A 16,912-nucleotide genomic window follows, 5' to 3' on the forward strand; every position below is an offset into this window, starting at 1 on the left:
TTGCTTAGCACCTCGCTTTTTGCTAAAGCTGCCTTTGAACTCACCATCCTCCTGCCTTAGCCTCCCAAGCTGCTGGGATTACAGGCATGCACCACTGAGCCTGGCTGCTGGCTATGGCTCTTAATCAGTGTGTTGTAGTCTTTTCATAAATAAGACAGAAGTTAAGTCTGTGAAACACTAGGTAAGTAACTTCATTTGCTTTGCAAGAGGTTTAGGAGAAAATTCTGCAGTGACTTTGGTGACATAGAGGTTTGAAAATCTAGGTAAGAACATGTGTTCGCAATGTCTGAAAATAATGTGCTTTAAACCTTACACATGGAGGCAAGGAATGCTGGGGACCGCATCAGTCTCAGTACATTTGGACCCTTAGGATGCTTTGTCCACACTAAGACCATTGTGTGAGCATCTTTCTAAAAAGATGACACTAGAGAGGCTGGGGTTGTGGCTCAGTGGTAGAGTTCTTTCCCAGCATATGTGAGGCACTGGGTTCGATTCTCAGCACCACATATAAACAAATGAATAAAATAAAGGTCCAGCACCATCTAAGAAAATATTAAACAACAACAACAACAACAAAAGATGATATTGGAGGGCTGAGGGTATAGCTCAGTGGTGGGGCTCTTGTCTAGCAATTGTGAGGCTCTGATTTCTAACCCCAGCACTGCAAAAAATTAAAAAGATACCAGGACGCTAAACAGTAAATAATGGCTGTTGTTTAAGTCAAGAATTGGTGATGTGGTGGATTTTGTTGTGCAAGTTTGCCAAGCAACCATTAACCGTGAACTATTATTTTTGTCTTCCTTTGTGTGACCAGTATCTCTGTGTCTTCAAGGCTGAGATTCGGGGCCATTGGAGGTTGCATGTTGTGCATCCTATTTTGGAAGTTCTTCAGTTGATTTTCAAATTGTTCTTTTCAAATTATTTTTATTTTTTTGTTTAGGATTTGGTCAACACTGGACTCAGCACTTTCTTTTTCTTTATTGCCTCAATTGTACTGGCTGCTTTAAACCACAAAACCGGAGCAGAAATTGCTGCTATGGTAAGAGAACTTGAGTTGGTAAAATGCAGGCTGACTTCACACCTCCTGTGACTTTCTGTCCTTTGTCCTCTGGCATGTGTCCTACTACTCATCCTCCTTGAGTTCTTTCTTGAGTGTGGAGGCTGACGTGGAGGGTGGGGAGATGCGTGGGACCTGCTCTCTCCCCACGCTCCAGGCTTCTGTGTTGCTGTTGATTCACAAAGAACAAGTTTCATTTTTGTAGTTGGGGAGAGTTAAAAAACTTCTCTCCCAGTGCCTCACAGTAGATTCTCCAAGCCTTACCAAGTAATTAAAACCCCACGTGTCTCATCTGGAGCTGCCAGGGTAAGTGGCAGCAGATGGGGGTGGGATTTGGAATTCAGCCCTGTGGCTTGATTTGAAACTCTTATTATTCTCTCTTCATCTCATTTTGTCTGCATTACATTCTCACATTTGAGACTAAAGGGCATGAAGATACAAACAGTAAAAGAGATACGTATGTGATTTTTAAAAAAGGTCCAAAATGTATTTGGAGGGTACCGCAGTTTAACCCAGTAAACAACAACAACAACAAAAGATGACACTAGAGGGCTGAGGGTGCTTTACCCAGGGATGCTTTACCACTGAGCTATGTCTCCAGCCCTTTTTATTTTTTCATTTTGAGACAGGGCCTTGCTAAATTGCTGAGGCTGGCTTTGATTGAGGCAGGATTTTCTGTAGATCACACGAGGAGCACCTCCACCAGGTGTGACAGCCATACATTCCACAAGGCTGTAGATGGGGTGCAGCTAGAAGGAGCTGCATCTAGCTGGGGTCCCCATGAAGCCACTTGGATTGCATGCCTGAGGTGAATTGTGTCTTTGTGTTTTAGATATTTGGCTCCTTAGCCACAGCAGCCTATGCGGTGAGCACGTTCCTGGCTGTGCAGAAATGGAGAGTCAGTATCCACCAGCAGAGCGCCAATGACTACATTCGAGCCCGCACTGAGTCCAGAGACGTGGACAGTCGCCCCGAGATCCAGTGCCTGGACACGTGAGGATTTCTGGAGTCCTCCTTCCTCTCATCCTTATGCCCATCTTTCCAATCAAGTTTTCTTTCCCTCGGCACGTCAAACTTTCATGTGATTTAGTTGAATTTTGTCTTCTTAAGTTCACTTTGGGAAAGGGCATCCATAGTGGCCCAGTGGACAGGTGTGTGGTGGCCTGAAAAGACCCATGTCCTCGAGTGTTGGGTGGCTGTGGGAGCCTCTGGCCACACTGACCTCCTGTGTCTACTCTAGGGCTTAAGTGTCCCAGAGTGCAGGCTCCCATCTGACTCTGAGCCATCCTGTCATGTATTTGTGATGAGTCAAGACTTTGGGTTAAATGGGGCTGCTAAAGAGGGGAAATACATGTCAAGGAATGAAGGTTAGGGTTAAAACAGTCACCAGTGCTCTGGGCAGGTATTGAGTCTGGCTACCAGGATCCACTCTCCTCATCTTCCCTGCACCTGGTGTCCAGGTAGCTAGCACATCCTGAAGGCCACAGGGTACTCTGAGGGTTTTGGTGATGGATGTGCTGGTAGATCTTCTGCCTGGTCATAACAGGGACAGGAAAAGCTGGTGTCCTGTGGGGGGACAGCTCCCAGGACTGCCTGATTCACGGGAGAGTCACTTTTTCTTTCCTACTCTGCTGAGAAATCACTTGATTCTTCCTCAAATGAATCATCTTCCTGAGTCCCAGATTTTTTTTCCAGGAATATGGAGACCACCTTGTTTTCCAGATTCCTGTCTACCCTAAATACTTTGAGAATGAATTGTGGGGTGTCTGTAATTTTACCGACTCAGGTAAAAGCCGCAAAAGAAACAATACATTTTAGCAGCCAAAGCACTTGCCTGTTTGCTGCCTTCATGGACCACATTTGTGTTACAAATCAGCACACACAAACACTTCCCTGTGTTTTAGGGGTGTGTGTTCATTTTCTAAGTGAGTTCTAAAGTGATTCTGAGTAGATTTGTCCAGGATTTGAAAATACTTGAATTTGCACCAGGACACGTCCTCCCACTGACATTTCAGTAGGCACTGATTGTTGCCCTGGGGGCCTGAGCGCCATCACTATCAACAGCAGCTCTTGGGAGTTGTTGGGGGAAGTCCTAGTTACTTAAGGTTTTTGATTGATTCTTGATAAAAGTGAAGATTTGTGTGTGTGTGGTGAATGAGAGGGTTAAATAAGACCCTATAATGTTATAGTTTTGTTGTTGTTAAAAACTAATATCTTTTAATGAAAAATTTGTTTTAGTTTGTCAGGTTTTCACTCTTTAAACTGTTTAATGTTTACAGACATCACTGTAGCTCTCATATTTTGTGTTTAGCCCTCACCAAGGAAAAGGTACCACTGGTGGAAGGATTTTGTAGTAGTCTGGAGAAACCCCAGGATCTTGTACTGAGGACTGTTTATAGCTTTAGCAATGTCTTGTGAGGTAGACAACCCGGAAGAGAGAAGAGGGGTGGTATATGTTTGGGGTAAGGAGAGGAATATTTGTAGGAAGCCCCCTCTAATGCATGTGTGGCATTGTGTTCTTCAGAAAAGAGCAGCATCCTGTTCAACAGTGAGGATGGGTGTCTGCTAGACTAGGACTCTACAGGAAGTGGTGCCATGCTGTGCCTTGTGGTCAGGTTAAAGGTTAGCTCCCTAACTCAACATCCAGTATAGATCAGTTCTGGTGCACTTTCTGTCCAGACAGTGGCCCAGATCACATGAAGCACAAGTCTGCATCAGGGGATGACCCAGCTAGTCTTGTGGTTACTCCCCTCTTCTGCCACAGAGGTCAGCCTGGCCTGGTTACAGCTGGGTATAGTGTGCCGTGTAGCTGATGGAGCCCTCTTTCCTTGCCTGTTGTGAGTCAGTACATAGCATGCTTCACAAACTTTGAACCTGTGATATGTAATGATGTGTGGGAAGCTGATGACATCTGAATTTTATCTGTTCATTTTACATATTTGTTCTGCATTGATGAGTGAGTCTACATAATCAAAACTGAGGTTATCTTCCAATTAAAAAAGAGAATTCCACTTAAAATAGGATCATAAAGACTGAGGCTTGCATTGGATTGGGCCTACTTGGAAGGACCACCCTGAACTTTATCAGATATCTGCTGGGAGTCAAGTTACTTGGACTTTTATTAAGGCTACTTTTGAAGTGAGACTGAAAGAGAAAACCATTCAGGCAAGATCATTGCTCAAGTTTTCCAAGTCACTTCAGTAAAACCAGTTTATCATCTGATGAAAGGAGACTGTTGACTTGCCTCCTAATATGTACTGTTAGCTGAAAAAAGTTCTGAGGCCAATCAAGACCAGAAATGCTGAGGCATGATAAAAAGTGATGATGCCTGTACCCAGAGAGACTTTGGAGTTAATTTGCATCTTAGTGACAGAATCTTTGGACTGTTTATGTCCCTGTAACTACTTAATATCATTTGTCATGAGGCTTCTCCATGAAGTGGCCTGTACACTTTCTAGTTGGTGTAGTGCATAGCCCTGTCTCCTCATATACCCATAATGTAGGGAGGGAAAGTTATGAAGGGAATACGGCTGTCTACTGAGAATGTAAAGAAACCTGCATTTTTCTTATGTTGCCTCTGTGTACAAACAAAAGACAATCTAGATTTGGAGGTCTTAAATTGATCTCTTAGAAAATTGAAGAAGCAATTTTGCAACTAGTAGTTCCAGTTTAGACCAGTGTCACTTAGGTTTGAGGTATTTTAAGGCTAAGGAAACCTTAGATTTCTGTTTTCTGGTGGGATGAATTGGCTTTCATTGTTGGAGTACAACTGGAAGGGAGATGTGTTCCTGGAGATGTGGCAACCCGCAGCACTTGGTAGAACCTATGGCGGTTTTGATGGATGCAAACACTGACATCTTCAGAGGAAGTTTATTTTGACACTGATTTTGTTAGCTGGGTGCTTTTCTTTTCTGATTCCTTTACCCCTTTTTGTGCTGCTGAAGACATGGAAGGCAACCCCTTTTTCCTTTCATACAGAGAGACTGTTGCCATGAAAACCTAAAAATGCTTGTTGGCCTATGGTAAGGGCAAACAGATTAAAATATTCTCAGTGGAATTTGATTTAAAACAAAGAGACATCCAAGGGAGATTGTTTTTTATCTACAAAAAAAATGTAATAATGACCCTACTTCCAGCCTACATCTTTCTTAGCAATGGTCACTGAAGTGCTGCAGTTGGCTGCACAGCTACGGGGAAATCAGCAAGGACGCCAGACTCTGAGTGCTTGGCCCTGGGTCCACTTTACCATCTCCTGCAACAGGCCAAGGGTATCTGGCCTCCACCCTGGGCTAGATGATTCTGGTAAGAGCCTTGTGAAAACATTCCTACTCTCTTCAAGTTTGCAGTTTTATCCACCTTCTGTAAAGCTTTCCTAGTGACTCAGACGTGGGTTAAGCCACAGGCATTCTCTGAGGAGAGGAAGCCCTAACTCTTATCTGCACATGTATGTGAATTCTTGCTTGCTGTGAATGAGCCTCAGATAACCCTTGTGTGTGGCCCAAGCTCACCTCTACTCCTAGTTTTGCATGCACTATTTGGAAGAAACCCCTTACCTATCAATGTGCTTTCAGAGGTCTCATGTCTGTCTGTGCCAGATTTCTTGTGGGTAGGTCTTGGGACCTGTCCTAACCAAAAAAGAAAGAAAGAAAAAAAAGAGCATGAAGACTTGTGGCCAAGTTAGTATTAAGTGGTTACTGCTGTGCCATCTGTGTCCAAAACAAAGCAATCATGAAATCATTGTGCCACTACCTGATTGTCATTTTCTCTAGATCTTGTCTGTGGAGCAGTAGCAGAACTGGTAATACACTTTCTAGACTGAGAGCTGCTGGGCAATTTTCATGAGCAAAAGAAAAGTTGTTTCTGGCTCTAGGGACTGCTGTTACCTGGGAGGTCTCCAGGTGCCTTTTAAGTTTCTTGAGAAGTTGCAGGATCCAAGTCTTCTGTTTCCTTGGTCTGTCTGATTTTGATCAGTACCCACTCCTAGGACCAACTAGTCAAGGGACTTGGTGGGCAGATGAGGTCAACACAGGGGTGGGTGAGAAGTGAGGAGGAAGGGAAAGGGGGCTTTTGTTGGCACCAGGTGTGTTTATACCTCAGGCTACTTAAGGAATGTGTTTTTGGCTCACCACCTTCCTATGCTCTTATGTTTAGAAGGGTGAGATCTTGGGTTTCAGAATCAGCCTGAAGACGAGAGCTGACCATTGGGGACTGGTATTCCTCCATGCTCTTGCCTCCTGGCATCTACTCTGGGTTTGAGCTGGCTCAGGTGCACCCCAGGAAGGACACAGATCTAAGAGGGCCACCCTTTCGCTTTTTAAACTTTCCTGACTCTAAAATCTTTCTTCTCAGCAGATACCTTAAAAATCAGAAGATCTGTCTGGTTGAGAAAGTAATTTGATATATTTGACCTTTTATGTTTCCTTTATTTATAAACTGTCTCTAAAAGTTACCTTCAGTATGTTAGATCTAGAAGAATTTTTTTTCTGAAACCGAATTTTCTTCATGACCGTAAACATTCGCACACACCTTGGCTTGAAACAGAGGCAGCAGTCTTATGTTTTCCCTTCTTTTGTCTGGAGTATATTCTTTTTCCATTTGAATACAATTTCTCAACCTTTGGAATTCTTTTCCTTTCTAGTTTTTCTTATTCCATAAATGTAACAGTAAAGAAAAGAATGACCCACAAGCCCAGTGAGCTTGAATCAACAGGCAGCTTGCCCAGAATGAAGTTTAGCAGATTTGTTTCATTGAGCTAGTTGTTCACACATTGTGCTGAGACTTGAACTCAGGTGAGCCTTTGGTGAAGGGTTAATACTGCTTGGACTCTGGTGGGCTGTTGGAACTTTTAAGGTTCTAATTTTATGGTAAGAATGTGTCTGGCACTATCTTAATCATCTTTGTTGATGCGATTTAGGGCAAGGTCTAGAGTTTCTTTTCATAATTATGCCTGAAAAGAGAAATGGTGTGAAAGAAGGTTCTGATGATTTGTGGGGTTCAGTAACAATCTGAACCATCTAGTGTGAGTTGTCTTGGATGCTGCTGCTGACACCCCATTGAAAGTATCCCCTATTTATAAGGCAAGGCACCCGAGGAGTGACCAGGAACTAAGGACAGTGAAGGGAGATCTGGTGCCCACCCAAGGCCAGGCCAGGCCTAACTGATGACTGCTTCCCTCTCCAGACTCTTGTTTTGCCTTTCCGATTTTTCCCAAATTGATATTACAAGTGTCAAGCTTTCCTTCTCCTCTCTGTGGAAGTGTGGAATGCAAATCTTCAGGCCTTGAAGGGAAAACTGCCTGGTCCCTGGGCTGGGGAGGACATGGGCAAGGACAGGATGCCTAGGATTTCCCCCAACCTCATACTGACCCAGGCCCAGCTGGGGCCGCCTGCTTCCAGCTTTCTCTTCTCGACCACTTAAAAATGAGTTTTCAAATCACAACGAAGTTGATCTATTTGCATAAAATCAGTGCTTTTGGAACTTGACTTAGTTTGACATGGTTCCCTCTAAGAGAATGCTAGGGATTAAAACTATTTGTATATGTTGAAATTTTAGGCAAAACACTAAACTATTTATTACAGGTATGACTGTATTTTTTTTCAAAGCAGTTAATTCTGTCTTTGTATATTTTAAGATAAATAATCACTTCACCTTTGGTGCCTTCCATGTGTCACATAAGCACTCTTGTCAATCATGGAATTGGAAAAAAAGATGTACATTTAGTTAAAACAGATAACACTATTTTTGTAGTATGATTTTAGACTGTGTCCTTTTAATATTGTTTTCCTTTCAACAATGCTGGTCTTGAGGTTTGGGCCACTTTTCCTTTAAACTTAATATGTATTTTAAAAAAAAAACAACAAAAAAAATTTCCCTGCTACTCCTGTCTCTTCTCTGCTGAATGTCCCCCACATCTTGTTTCTGCTTATTTAAATAGTCTGAGAGTAATAGTATATTTCTGTGAAACAATTATGAGTCAGTATAATTGCATTTGGCATTATTTAATCCTTTGCTCAGTTAGAAGAGACTAAGTGTCACTCACCTCGAACAGTAAGAGGAAAATGTTTCCAAAAGAAAAGGTCACCCATGCCCTGACTTCCCATTCATTGAGTCTGAAATGGTGGAAAGTGGGTGTTTGGCTCCCTGTCCCGTTCCCCTGGGAACCTGAAGGTATTCTAAAGCCTGGAGTCTTCCAGGGTAGTCTGGGTGTCACTTGGTTCCCAGAAACACAGTAGCCTTCTTTAGACATCACTTCCTCTCAGACTTTATGTAGGTTCATGGATGACCTGGGTGTCTCATGGCCCTCTTGGGGTTTCAGGCCTGGATGCAGTAGTTGCTTTGCTGCGAGGAACGGGTGAAACCAGGGCACAGGCAGACTCTATAGTGGCTCCTTCTGCTTTCCCACCCTTGTAGGACTGAGGATGTCTGGTCAAGGATAATCTTGAGTAAACCAGTTGAGCCATTGCAGAATGAAGGTACATATTTACTGAAACATGAAATTGTAGCTTTATTTTTTTTTGTCCTTCTGAAGATTCAAAACATGTAATTCTATAATGACGGAAGTCCAGTCAAAAGCTAAATAATAACAGATCATTCATCGGTACTTCAGCTAGTGGCACTTTTGGGGGGCAATGTTAATTGTCCCACTTTGCTTGTGGAAAGTATTTTTGGCAGTTTATGGACACAGCTGTGGGGTGTTCTGAGGTGATGGCCACTGGACAAATGTTGGTTTGTGCTGTTTGGGACAGAGTTCTATCCTGGCCTCTCAAGTAGACATGGGTGCTGTGGGGTGAGCCTCCTGTGGCTCTGACTGGCTCTTGGGTTTGTTCCTACACATTTGATGTGGTTTGTGGGCCCCAAAGCATTTGCTCCTGTTGATTTGTCCCTGACGGTATACAAAGCCTAACGTTACCCTAGATCTTCCCCCTTTATTTCTTTTGAAGGACCAATTTTTCATGGTACTTGTCTTGATTGTTTTCATTGTTCAAATCTGTATTTTTGTATGTAGAGGGAAATAATTTTCTCAACACTAATCGCTAATAAATATTGTATTAAATTGTCATGAAGGAGTTCTTGTTTAATAAATGAACATATAAAAATGCTATTGTCTCTTCTCTCTGCCTTGCTGCCCCTGCCCCCCAAAAGGCTGTGGACCCAGCTTCTGAAATGGTCTTGCTCAGTGGAGGTGGAACAGAGCCCCAGTCCACAGGATGCAATGGCCTCTGTGATACCAGCTCTGCTGGACTGGCAAGGTGAAGCAGAAACTCCACCATGCAACTCTGTCGGCTTCTTCCCGTTCTACTTTTATCACATTTTCAGGACACATTGTGTGTGACAGTTGCCTCTTCCCATCAGCCTGGGCCAGATACTCACCAGGGTCCTCCAGGCTGCAACTCAGGTACATTGTTCAAAAGGCCTAGGGTCTGGCTGCTGTGGGAGGTTATCCTGATGTGTGATAGGGCCCTGGGCCAGAGTCCTACCCTTTCTCTCCATTTCCTTGACTATGAGATGAAATAAGAGGATCAAATGCTGGCCAGATTCTTATGCTAGGCCTGGCATACGAGTGAATATGCATGCCTTGTTGCTAAGACTTATAGCTGTCAGGGTTCACTCGTGTGTTACCAGTTTGTGCTGAAGCATGCTAGGATATTGCACAGTGTTGCTCTGGGTGGTGGAAGAGTTTTTCAATCACACTATAAACAGGTAGTCAGTCTGGTTTAATCCATTAAACGCTTTTTTTCAGGTTAGGAGATTCACATGCATGAGAAGAATAAGGTTATAAGTGCCCAAGACATGGGTCAGAACTTTGGCTCATTCATGAGGCCTCTTGCCTCACAGAAAATGCCATTTGTTAAAGCTGCTTTTGTATAAAAAATTATAAAAAGGTACAAAATGCCATCAAAGATATATAACACTAAAAAATCCTTAGGCAAACACAGAGGGCTCATCTCTCATGAGGTGGTCAATAGACCTGCCCCAGTATCCAGAAGGAAGGATGATGAGAACATTTGTCACCAGAAAGGTTTGGCTGGGCCTGCCCAGCTGCCCATGACATGGTCACTGCCATGGATCAATGGGTTTCCTTTGTGTTGCCCTGACCTGTGCATCTGTGAGCTCCTGTCTGAAACAGGGTTAGACTTGGTACAGTTATCTCACCTGAAGATGTTTCCAAGTGTGAAGTGCTGGGTGGGTGTCATCCACTCCTGGACAGTAAGGCCAAGGTCAGTTTCCTTCCTGTTTCACAATGAGGAAGGAACTTGTGCTCCTTGAACAAAAGATTCCTTACCAAAGTGCTGCGTGAGCAGGGGCACTCCATGCAAAGCACGGGGCCCTGGTGGGCTGGCCTGCGGTGGTTCTGTCTCTGTTCACGCCTGTTAGTTGAAACAGGCCATCCCCCTCCCGCCCTGACTCAGCCCTGCAGCCGGAGCTGACTGCTGTGGCAGGCAGTAACACAGCTCTGTCTGCTGCGTCTCTTTGTGCTTGTCTTTGGTATTGAGGTTGAAGGGCTTAAGGTATGCAGACAGGAATGGGAAGAGGTGGAATATTCAAGATGCCCTCACTTGCGGAGTGGTTCAACAGCACTAAGCTAAGGAGTGCAGTCTCATGTGCTGGGCTCAGGAATGTAAACTTGAGGCAGTGGGGAGGGCCATTGGGCAGTCTTCCTCCTGACACATAGCTTCCCCTAGACATGCTCCTCAGCATGTCAGGCAGGTGCTGGCCTGAAGGTCCTGTGTGGTTCAGGTTGCTGGCATGGGCAGGCCTTCAGTCGGAGTCAGAGTCGGAATTCTCCTCTGAAAGGAAAGCAGAGGAGTCTCTAGGGCAGTAGTGCCTGGGAGTAGTCCCTGGAGAGGCACAGCTAGGTCGCTGGCAGGAGCCCCAGGCAGTCTCTGAGTAGGGGATGGGGTGGGGGGATGGGGACACTTCCACTCCAGACTGAAGTCTGGTTGCCCCTTCTCTATACCCTCACAAGACTCCAGAGGATGTCCCCAATTTATTTAGCAGGAGAAGGCAAAAATAACTACTTTCTTATTCCCCAAATTAAAATATACCGAAAACTCAGCAGTCCATTTTTAGCTGTTTCATAGTTTCAAATTTCCTCCTCCTTCCTTGTTTGATATTGTGATCACAGTTTTATAATGTTAAGGGCCTGTCAGTGAGGCATGACTCAGGGTTCCTGAAATCCCACTACTGAAGATCAGAGCCCTCTGGAACTCCCCAGCCCAGGAAAGGAGAACACCCCACCCCTGCCCCAACCCCAGTGCCAGTTGCTGTTTTTAGATGTTTGTCTCCTCTGTGGCCAGCCCAGCACTCTTAGAATCTTCAACCTCATCTTTGCTGCACAGATCTCCATGGCCCTAGAGCCCAGCTGTTGGGAACCTGGTGGTTCCTAATAAGCATGGGTCCCACCTGGGACAACAGGCACTCAGTGGGAAGGTCTCAACTCCAAGGTGGGGCCTATAGGCCTTGAGAGCTCCCTTGTCTTATCTGCCCAGCTATGAGCACTGATGGCTCCAGAGAATTGTCTCACCTAGACCAAGCACCCTATCCTCTGCTTTCCTCTCCTCCCACCAGCCCCATTTCTTCTTCCTGCACACTACTATACATCCATCAAGACCCAGCTCTAGGGTTTCCAGGGTTCCTCCATAAGTCTCTGGTTACCTCCATAAGGCTGGCACACAGTGGACCACCCTCAGTTGCTTTATTCTTACCTGTTAGCTTCCATTTTATTGTAATTGGCACTCCATTTGGAGATCTTCCCTGATACCTCCTCTTGCACCCCTAGTATGACACATGCCCTGCTATGTCCAGTGTAGCTCTGCCTTGGGGTTCAACTCCTGTTGGGACTGAGTTTTCATGTCCATCTGTGCATACCTAGTGCCAGCACATGATGGTCAAAGAAGGGGTGACACAAAGGCCAGGGCAAGCACAGAGGACACCAGAATGGTGTGAGGTTGGTGCTGAGCCAAACACCTCTTTTTCAAGTCTACCTGGGGGCAGGGCAGAGAAATGGGCAACAGGCCTTGGAGCCCTTGAGGAGGACTCCATTCCGCGTCAGCACTTATATCCATGCCGTCCTTCCTGCCTCTCTGGACTGTGACTGAGGCAGCCCTGGAGAGGCTGCAGTTCCAAACTAGCTGTGGCACCTCCTGATAAACCTGTGCAGAGCCCCTGACTCAGGCCTTGTGCAGAGCGTAAGCACCTAAAGGCAAAACAGTATGGCTGTGTTGTTACAGACAGATCAATGAACCTTCCAACTTTCCACATTTTTTTTTCTTTTTTTTTAAGAGATCAGGTAATATACATGCTGGCCTTTCTGAGTTAGACAAGGATGGCTTGATAGGCCAGAATGTTTACTGTACTTTTCATGGGAATAAAACCCAAACACTCCTTGGTTTGCCTGGGAGCTGCAGAAAAGGATGAGAGATTGGGTCCCTGGTCCCCAGGCCGAGGCAGGCTAGACTACAGAGGAAGCAGGATCCAGGGAGGTGGTTACTCTGGATCCCAGGTGGAGAACTGTCCTGAGAATGACTGGCTACCCTGAGGATTCATCTATGATGGGAGCCTTGTAGGGCCAAAGGTCTGGGCATGTGTTCAGCTTGCCCCTCCTTGAAAGCCCGAGGCCCTAGGTAGGACAGGTTTTGTGACTGCATGAGGGGATATGACAATGAGGCTATAAAAACACTTCCTGGCCCTATGTCAGGTTCAGATTAGCAAAGTGTCCCCAAGGGAGGACAAGGCCCCAGTAGTGATCCTAGAGGTGTTCAGCCGGGTTCCCTGGCAGAAACCTCAGGGCAATCACTGACCTTCTGCCCTTTGGGCTGTGTTCTCCTCTGTGGTGTCTCCTTGTTTGAGGAATTTGGCCACGTTGTTAAAGATCAGGTAGAAGTCAATCGCAAACACGATGGTGGCGAAGAAGCCAAAAACCTGTGGGACAGACACAGGGAATGTGGCAGGAGACATTGCTCAGGGTAGATGGAATACATCACTAGAAGCATGGAGTCCCTGGTCCAAGAAGCTGGGCATGGTGGGGGGTGGCACTAAGAAGCTGCCCAGCCAGATAGGCTCAGACCCTCCAAATAAGGGGAAATAAGCTGTGAGCCTGGTTTGACAATCAGCGTTTTAAAACTCAGGGCAGAATAAATCTCTAATAAGAGGACTCTGGAATAGTTGAGATCTATAGGGATCCCAAGAGGTCCAAGCAGGAAAAGGATGTTCCCAGGTCCCACCCCATTGAGTATCCAGAGAAGAATCAGAGCTTCAGAGGGGGACACTGCTTGGCACCCTCTTCTCAGAGGCAGAGCTGCTGCTCACCCCAGCTGCTTTGTAAGCCCCATCTGAGTATTTGGCGACGGCTGTGATGGAAATGACGAAGTAGATCAGGGCAGCGGTGACACAGCGCAGGAAGTCCTGGGGAGAGAGGGGCATGGCCACACCATCCTGAGCTCTCTGGAGTGGGGCACAGAGTGGAGGGGGCCTGGCAGCCAGGTCCTGGCATACCCAGGTCCAGCAACTGTGGAGTCCTGCCCTGTCCTGAACCTTGTCATCCCTCCTGCCATGCCTCCTGTCAGGGCTGACACTGCCCTGACCCTGACCCTGCTTGCTCTATGGCTTGGCCCTTTGGTGGTGGTGAAAGCTGGAAATGTGGTCAACCTGCTCCTTTCAGATTCTCCAATAGGGAGACCTGGCCCTTGGCCTCGCTTTGCCACACACTGTGGCCAATCCCTTTATGGATCCTGGTTTCTGCTTATGGATGGAGGAGTAGCCCTCCCCAGAGGGTGAAAGGATGGATGCTGGAGGTAAAGTCAAGAGACCAGGGTTGGAGCCCAGCCTTTGCTGTCTTTTTTCTACAGCATATTCATTTAGCAGAGGCCACTGGCGGGGGTCTGAGGCTCCCAGGTGATCAAACAATGCTAGGATGCCATATGTTTAAGTCTGGGTAAGCTCTGCAAGTAAGCTAACCTGCCCTGCCTCTGAAAATGACTTGAATTCCTGTGGCTGACCTGGGTTCCAAGACCCCACTGGGAGCAACAGCGCCACCTGGTGGTCAGAGACGGCCTCCAGCCAGGTTCCCTGCTTCACAGATCTGCCTTGCAGATGCCACAACCTGCTTTAGGTCCAGCTGCTGGATGGTGGGGCCTGGATTATCTGAAGATTACCAGCTGCAAACTGTCCCACCAGTTCTCTGAAGACCGGGCATGGTTGAAATGCAGGACTCTGGATTCCTCATATGGATGCTCTGTGATGAATACCATCAGAGTCCACCCCTCCTTTTTGATTCCCCTGGTCCTCACCATCATGGGCCAGCACAAGCCCTGCCACTTATCATTCAGCTGCATGGCATCAGCAAAGAGGAAGTAGACGGCCAGCAGAAACTCCAGCAGAGGCACTGTGAGGAAGGCAGACGCTGAGGATACCACATAGCAGATGAAGGTGATAAAGGAAAGACCCTGTAGGGAAGTAGGGCACAGTCAGAGCCTCTTCTTGCCTGGTCCAGGCCCTGCAGTCCAGAATATCTCAGTCCTATAGCTGGAAATGGCAGAGCTAGGATGAAAGCCCTCATGAAGCCCAGGCTCACACCCAGGCAGCCTCAGTCCTTCTGGGCATGATGCTGAGCCTTGGCCTTTGCCAGCACCCAATCTTGAAGCCCCACCTCCCATGTGCATCCAGCCCCCCAGGAGGCCACTTCCTGGGGCTGCTCACCCTTCCCCTTACTGGCTCTCTGACAGAATCCACCCAATGCAAATGGTGCCTAGCAGGGGCAAACCAAAACTAAATAGCAACCAGTTTCAAAAAAGTAACATCCAACCCCCATGATATGGGCTTTTTGCTGAATATAAATTTTATCTGAAAAACAAAAAACAAATCTTGATCTGTTAATGATATGCATGCTGAAGTGTTTACAGTTGAAATGTACTGAGGTTTGCAATTTAGTTTGCATCAAAACATAAAAATGGGTTGGAGATAGGTGATAAAGCAGATATAGCAAAGTATTAACCACTATACAATCTAGGTGGTGGATGCATGAAATGAATAATATAAATCTTTCAGCTGTTTTATGTAGTCACATAAAATTTTCTTAATAAGAAGGAAAAAACTACCCAGGGAAGGTATGTTGGCCCTGACACCTGGGCCCTGCTGTAGCCTGCATACAGCCAGCCTTTATGAAAGGTGGAGCTAGCTGTACTTGAACATAAGAATCAAAATGTTCACTGCAGCTTTGCCCAAAAGGCTGTAGGTGTAGAGGATGCTGAGGCCCCACTAGTCCTGCAGATGGTGTGCAGTGCAGGGCAGACCAAGAACATGGGGCTGTTGGATGGGTCAGTGATTCCTCTGTTCCCAGTGCCTGCTGAGACTCATATGGGTATCTCCTCTGATACTCACTGGCCAGGCGCTGTTCACAGCCCTTATTCATAGATGAGCAGACTCTGACACACAGCTAATAAGAGGCACCAGAATTTGAACCAGGGCTTGTTGATCTGTGGGCCCTGGAGGCCTTCATCTACCCTGGTTTCTGTCACTGTGGTTGGATTTGAGAGTGTCCATGGCTGACTAGCTCAGGGGTTGGCTGCATGGAGGCCTACAAGGACATCAGATGCCCCACAGGAAGCACTGTGGCTGTTTCAAACAAATGAGCTGCAGGAACTCCAGGGAGTCCCCAGGGCACTCTTGTCTGCCCTGAACAGGGCCACGAGGGTAGCTAAGCCTCCCTAGGGGCCCACTGCCATCTTGGACAGGTTGGAAATGAAGGCAGAGGGGCGCTGAGGCTGCCAGGTGCTGCCAGGTTCTGCCAGGAAGGCAAGGCTCTGCGCGGCCCTGTCCACAGCTCCTATTTCCCCAGCCAAAGGCTTTCTTGGTTCCTCCCTTTCCAGCCTCCCATGCCCCCTCAAACTGGATTCTGGGGAACCCACCTTGATTCCCATTTTATTATTCCCTCATTTTTGGTGGCCACTTTCTTCCCTCCCCCTCCTTGTCCAGCCTTCCCACTTGCTTGGGCCTAGGGGTGAGAGGAAGGTGACCAGGGGGAAGGAGTAACTAGGAAGATCTCCCTTGTATCCTGAGTACCCACCCCTACCCTTCCTTCCTCCTCCACCTCCTGGATTCTTGCACTCAGCTAGGCCAAAGGGCCTGTGTGCCTGGCTGGCAATCCTACCCCCTACTCAGGAGGCTGTGCTGGTGGGGTGGGGCTGGAGGTCCAGAGGTGGGGGGGCAGGTAGAGGTGGCCAGCCTGGAGGCTGTCCCTGGGAGTGTAGTCCCTGGGTCTGCCTGTCGCCTCACTTGGGAGCTAAGTAGGTGCTGGGCTGCTGACCCCTGCGCTGCCTCCAAGTCAGAAAAGGCTGTAGAACCACCTCTTGCCCTCTGCCATGGGGTTCAAGGGAAAGGTCCTGGGGCAGAATATTTCCTCAATCCCCACACTCCTCCTATAACTTGGCCCCTCAACCAAGCCACCTGCTGAAGCCCCTAACCACTTCTGCTAGCATTCTCTCCCCAAATCCACAAGTGGGAATGAAAACAGGTATTGTCAAGTTGCAGAGTCCCTCCTCTGGTCTCCCCTCTGCCCGGCCTCTTCCTCCTCCCCCCTCCCTGAGGCCCCTCACCAGTCCCCGCCCCACACGCGACAGTGTGGGAGTTATCAGGAGTGTCGGAGGGACAAAGAAGCCCTGCCCGGCGGGGTGGGGACAGAGGGGTGGGGATCTGCGGGAAGGAGGAAGGAGCCCAGCCAGGGCCGGGAGGAGGGAGATGAAGTCACCCCGCTGGCTCCCGACCCTCACCCCGAGCCGCTGGGGCTACCCGCGCCCCCAGTGCGCGATCCAGGCCTCACCCAGTCCCGGGGCCGGGGCTTCCCACTCAACGCGGCCC

General features: G+C 47.3%; 2 protein-coding genes across 2 annotated transcripts in view; one reads left to right on the plus strand and one right to left on the minus strand.

The window, feature by feature from the left end:
* Cmtm4 (CKLF like MARVEL transmembrane domain containing 4) overlaps nt 1–5,702 on the plus strand; it is a 56,186-nt gene extending 50,484 nt beyond the window's left edge. Inside the window, exons 3-4 of the mRNA XM_015488643.2 lie at nt 941–1,039; nt 1,890–5,702. Of these exons, the coding sequence (XP_015344129.1) occupies nt 941–1,039; nt 1,890–2,054 (264 nt within the window). The 3' untranslated portion in view covers nt 2,055–5,702. The remainder of the gene's footprint in view (nt 1–940; nt 1,040–1,889) is intronic.
* Nucleotides 5,703–9,754: 4,052 nt separating this feature from the next.
* Cmtm3 (CKLF like MARVEL transmembrane domain containing 3) lies at nt 9,755–14,660 on the minus strand. The gene is made up of 4 exons (XM_015488644.2): nt 14,347–14,660; nt 13,367–13,462; nt 12,859–12,979; nt 9,755–10,845 (listed from the first exon to the last, which is right to left on the minus strand). The coding sequence occupies exons 1-4, from the start codon at nt 14,389–14,391 to the stop codon at nt 10,817–10,819; spliced, it is 291 nt and encodes a 96-aa protein (XP_015344130.1). The 5' UTR covers nt 14,392–14,660; the 3' UTR covers nt 9,755–10,816.
* Between the last annotated feature and the right edge of the window lie 2,252 nt (nt 14,661–16,912).

This window comes from Marmota marmota, unplaced genomic scaffold (assembly GCF_001458135.2).
Source record: "Marmota marmota marmota unplaced genomic scaffold, marMar, whole genome shotgun sequence".
Taxonomy (NCBI): domain Eukaryota; kingdom Metazoa; phylum Chordata; class Mammalia; order Rodentia; family Sciuridae; genus Marmota; species Marmota marmota.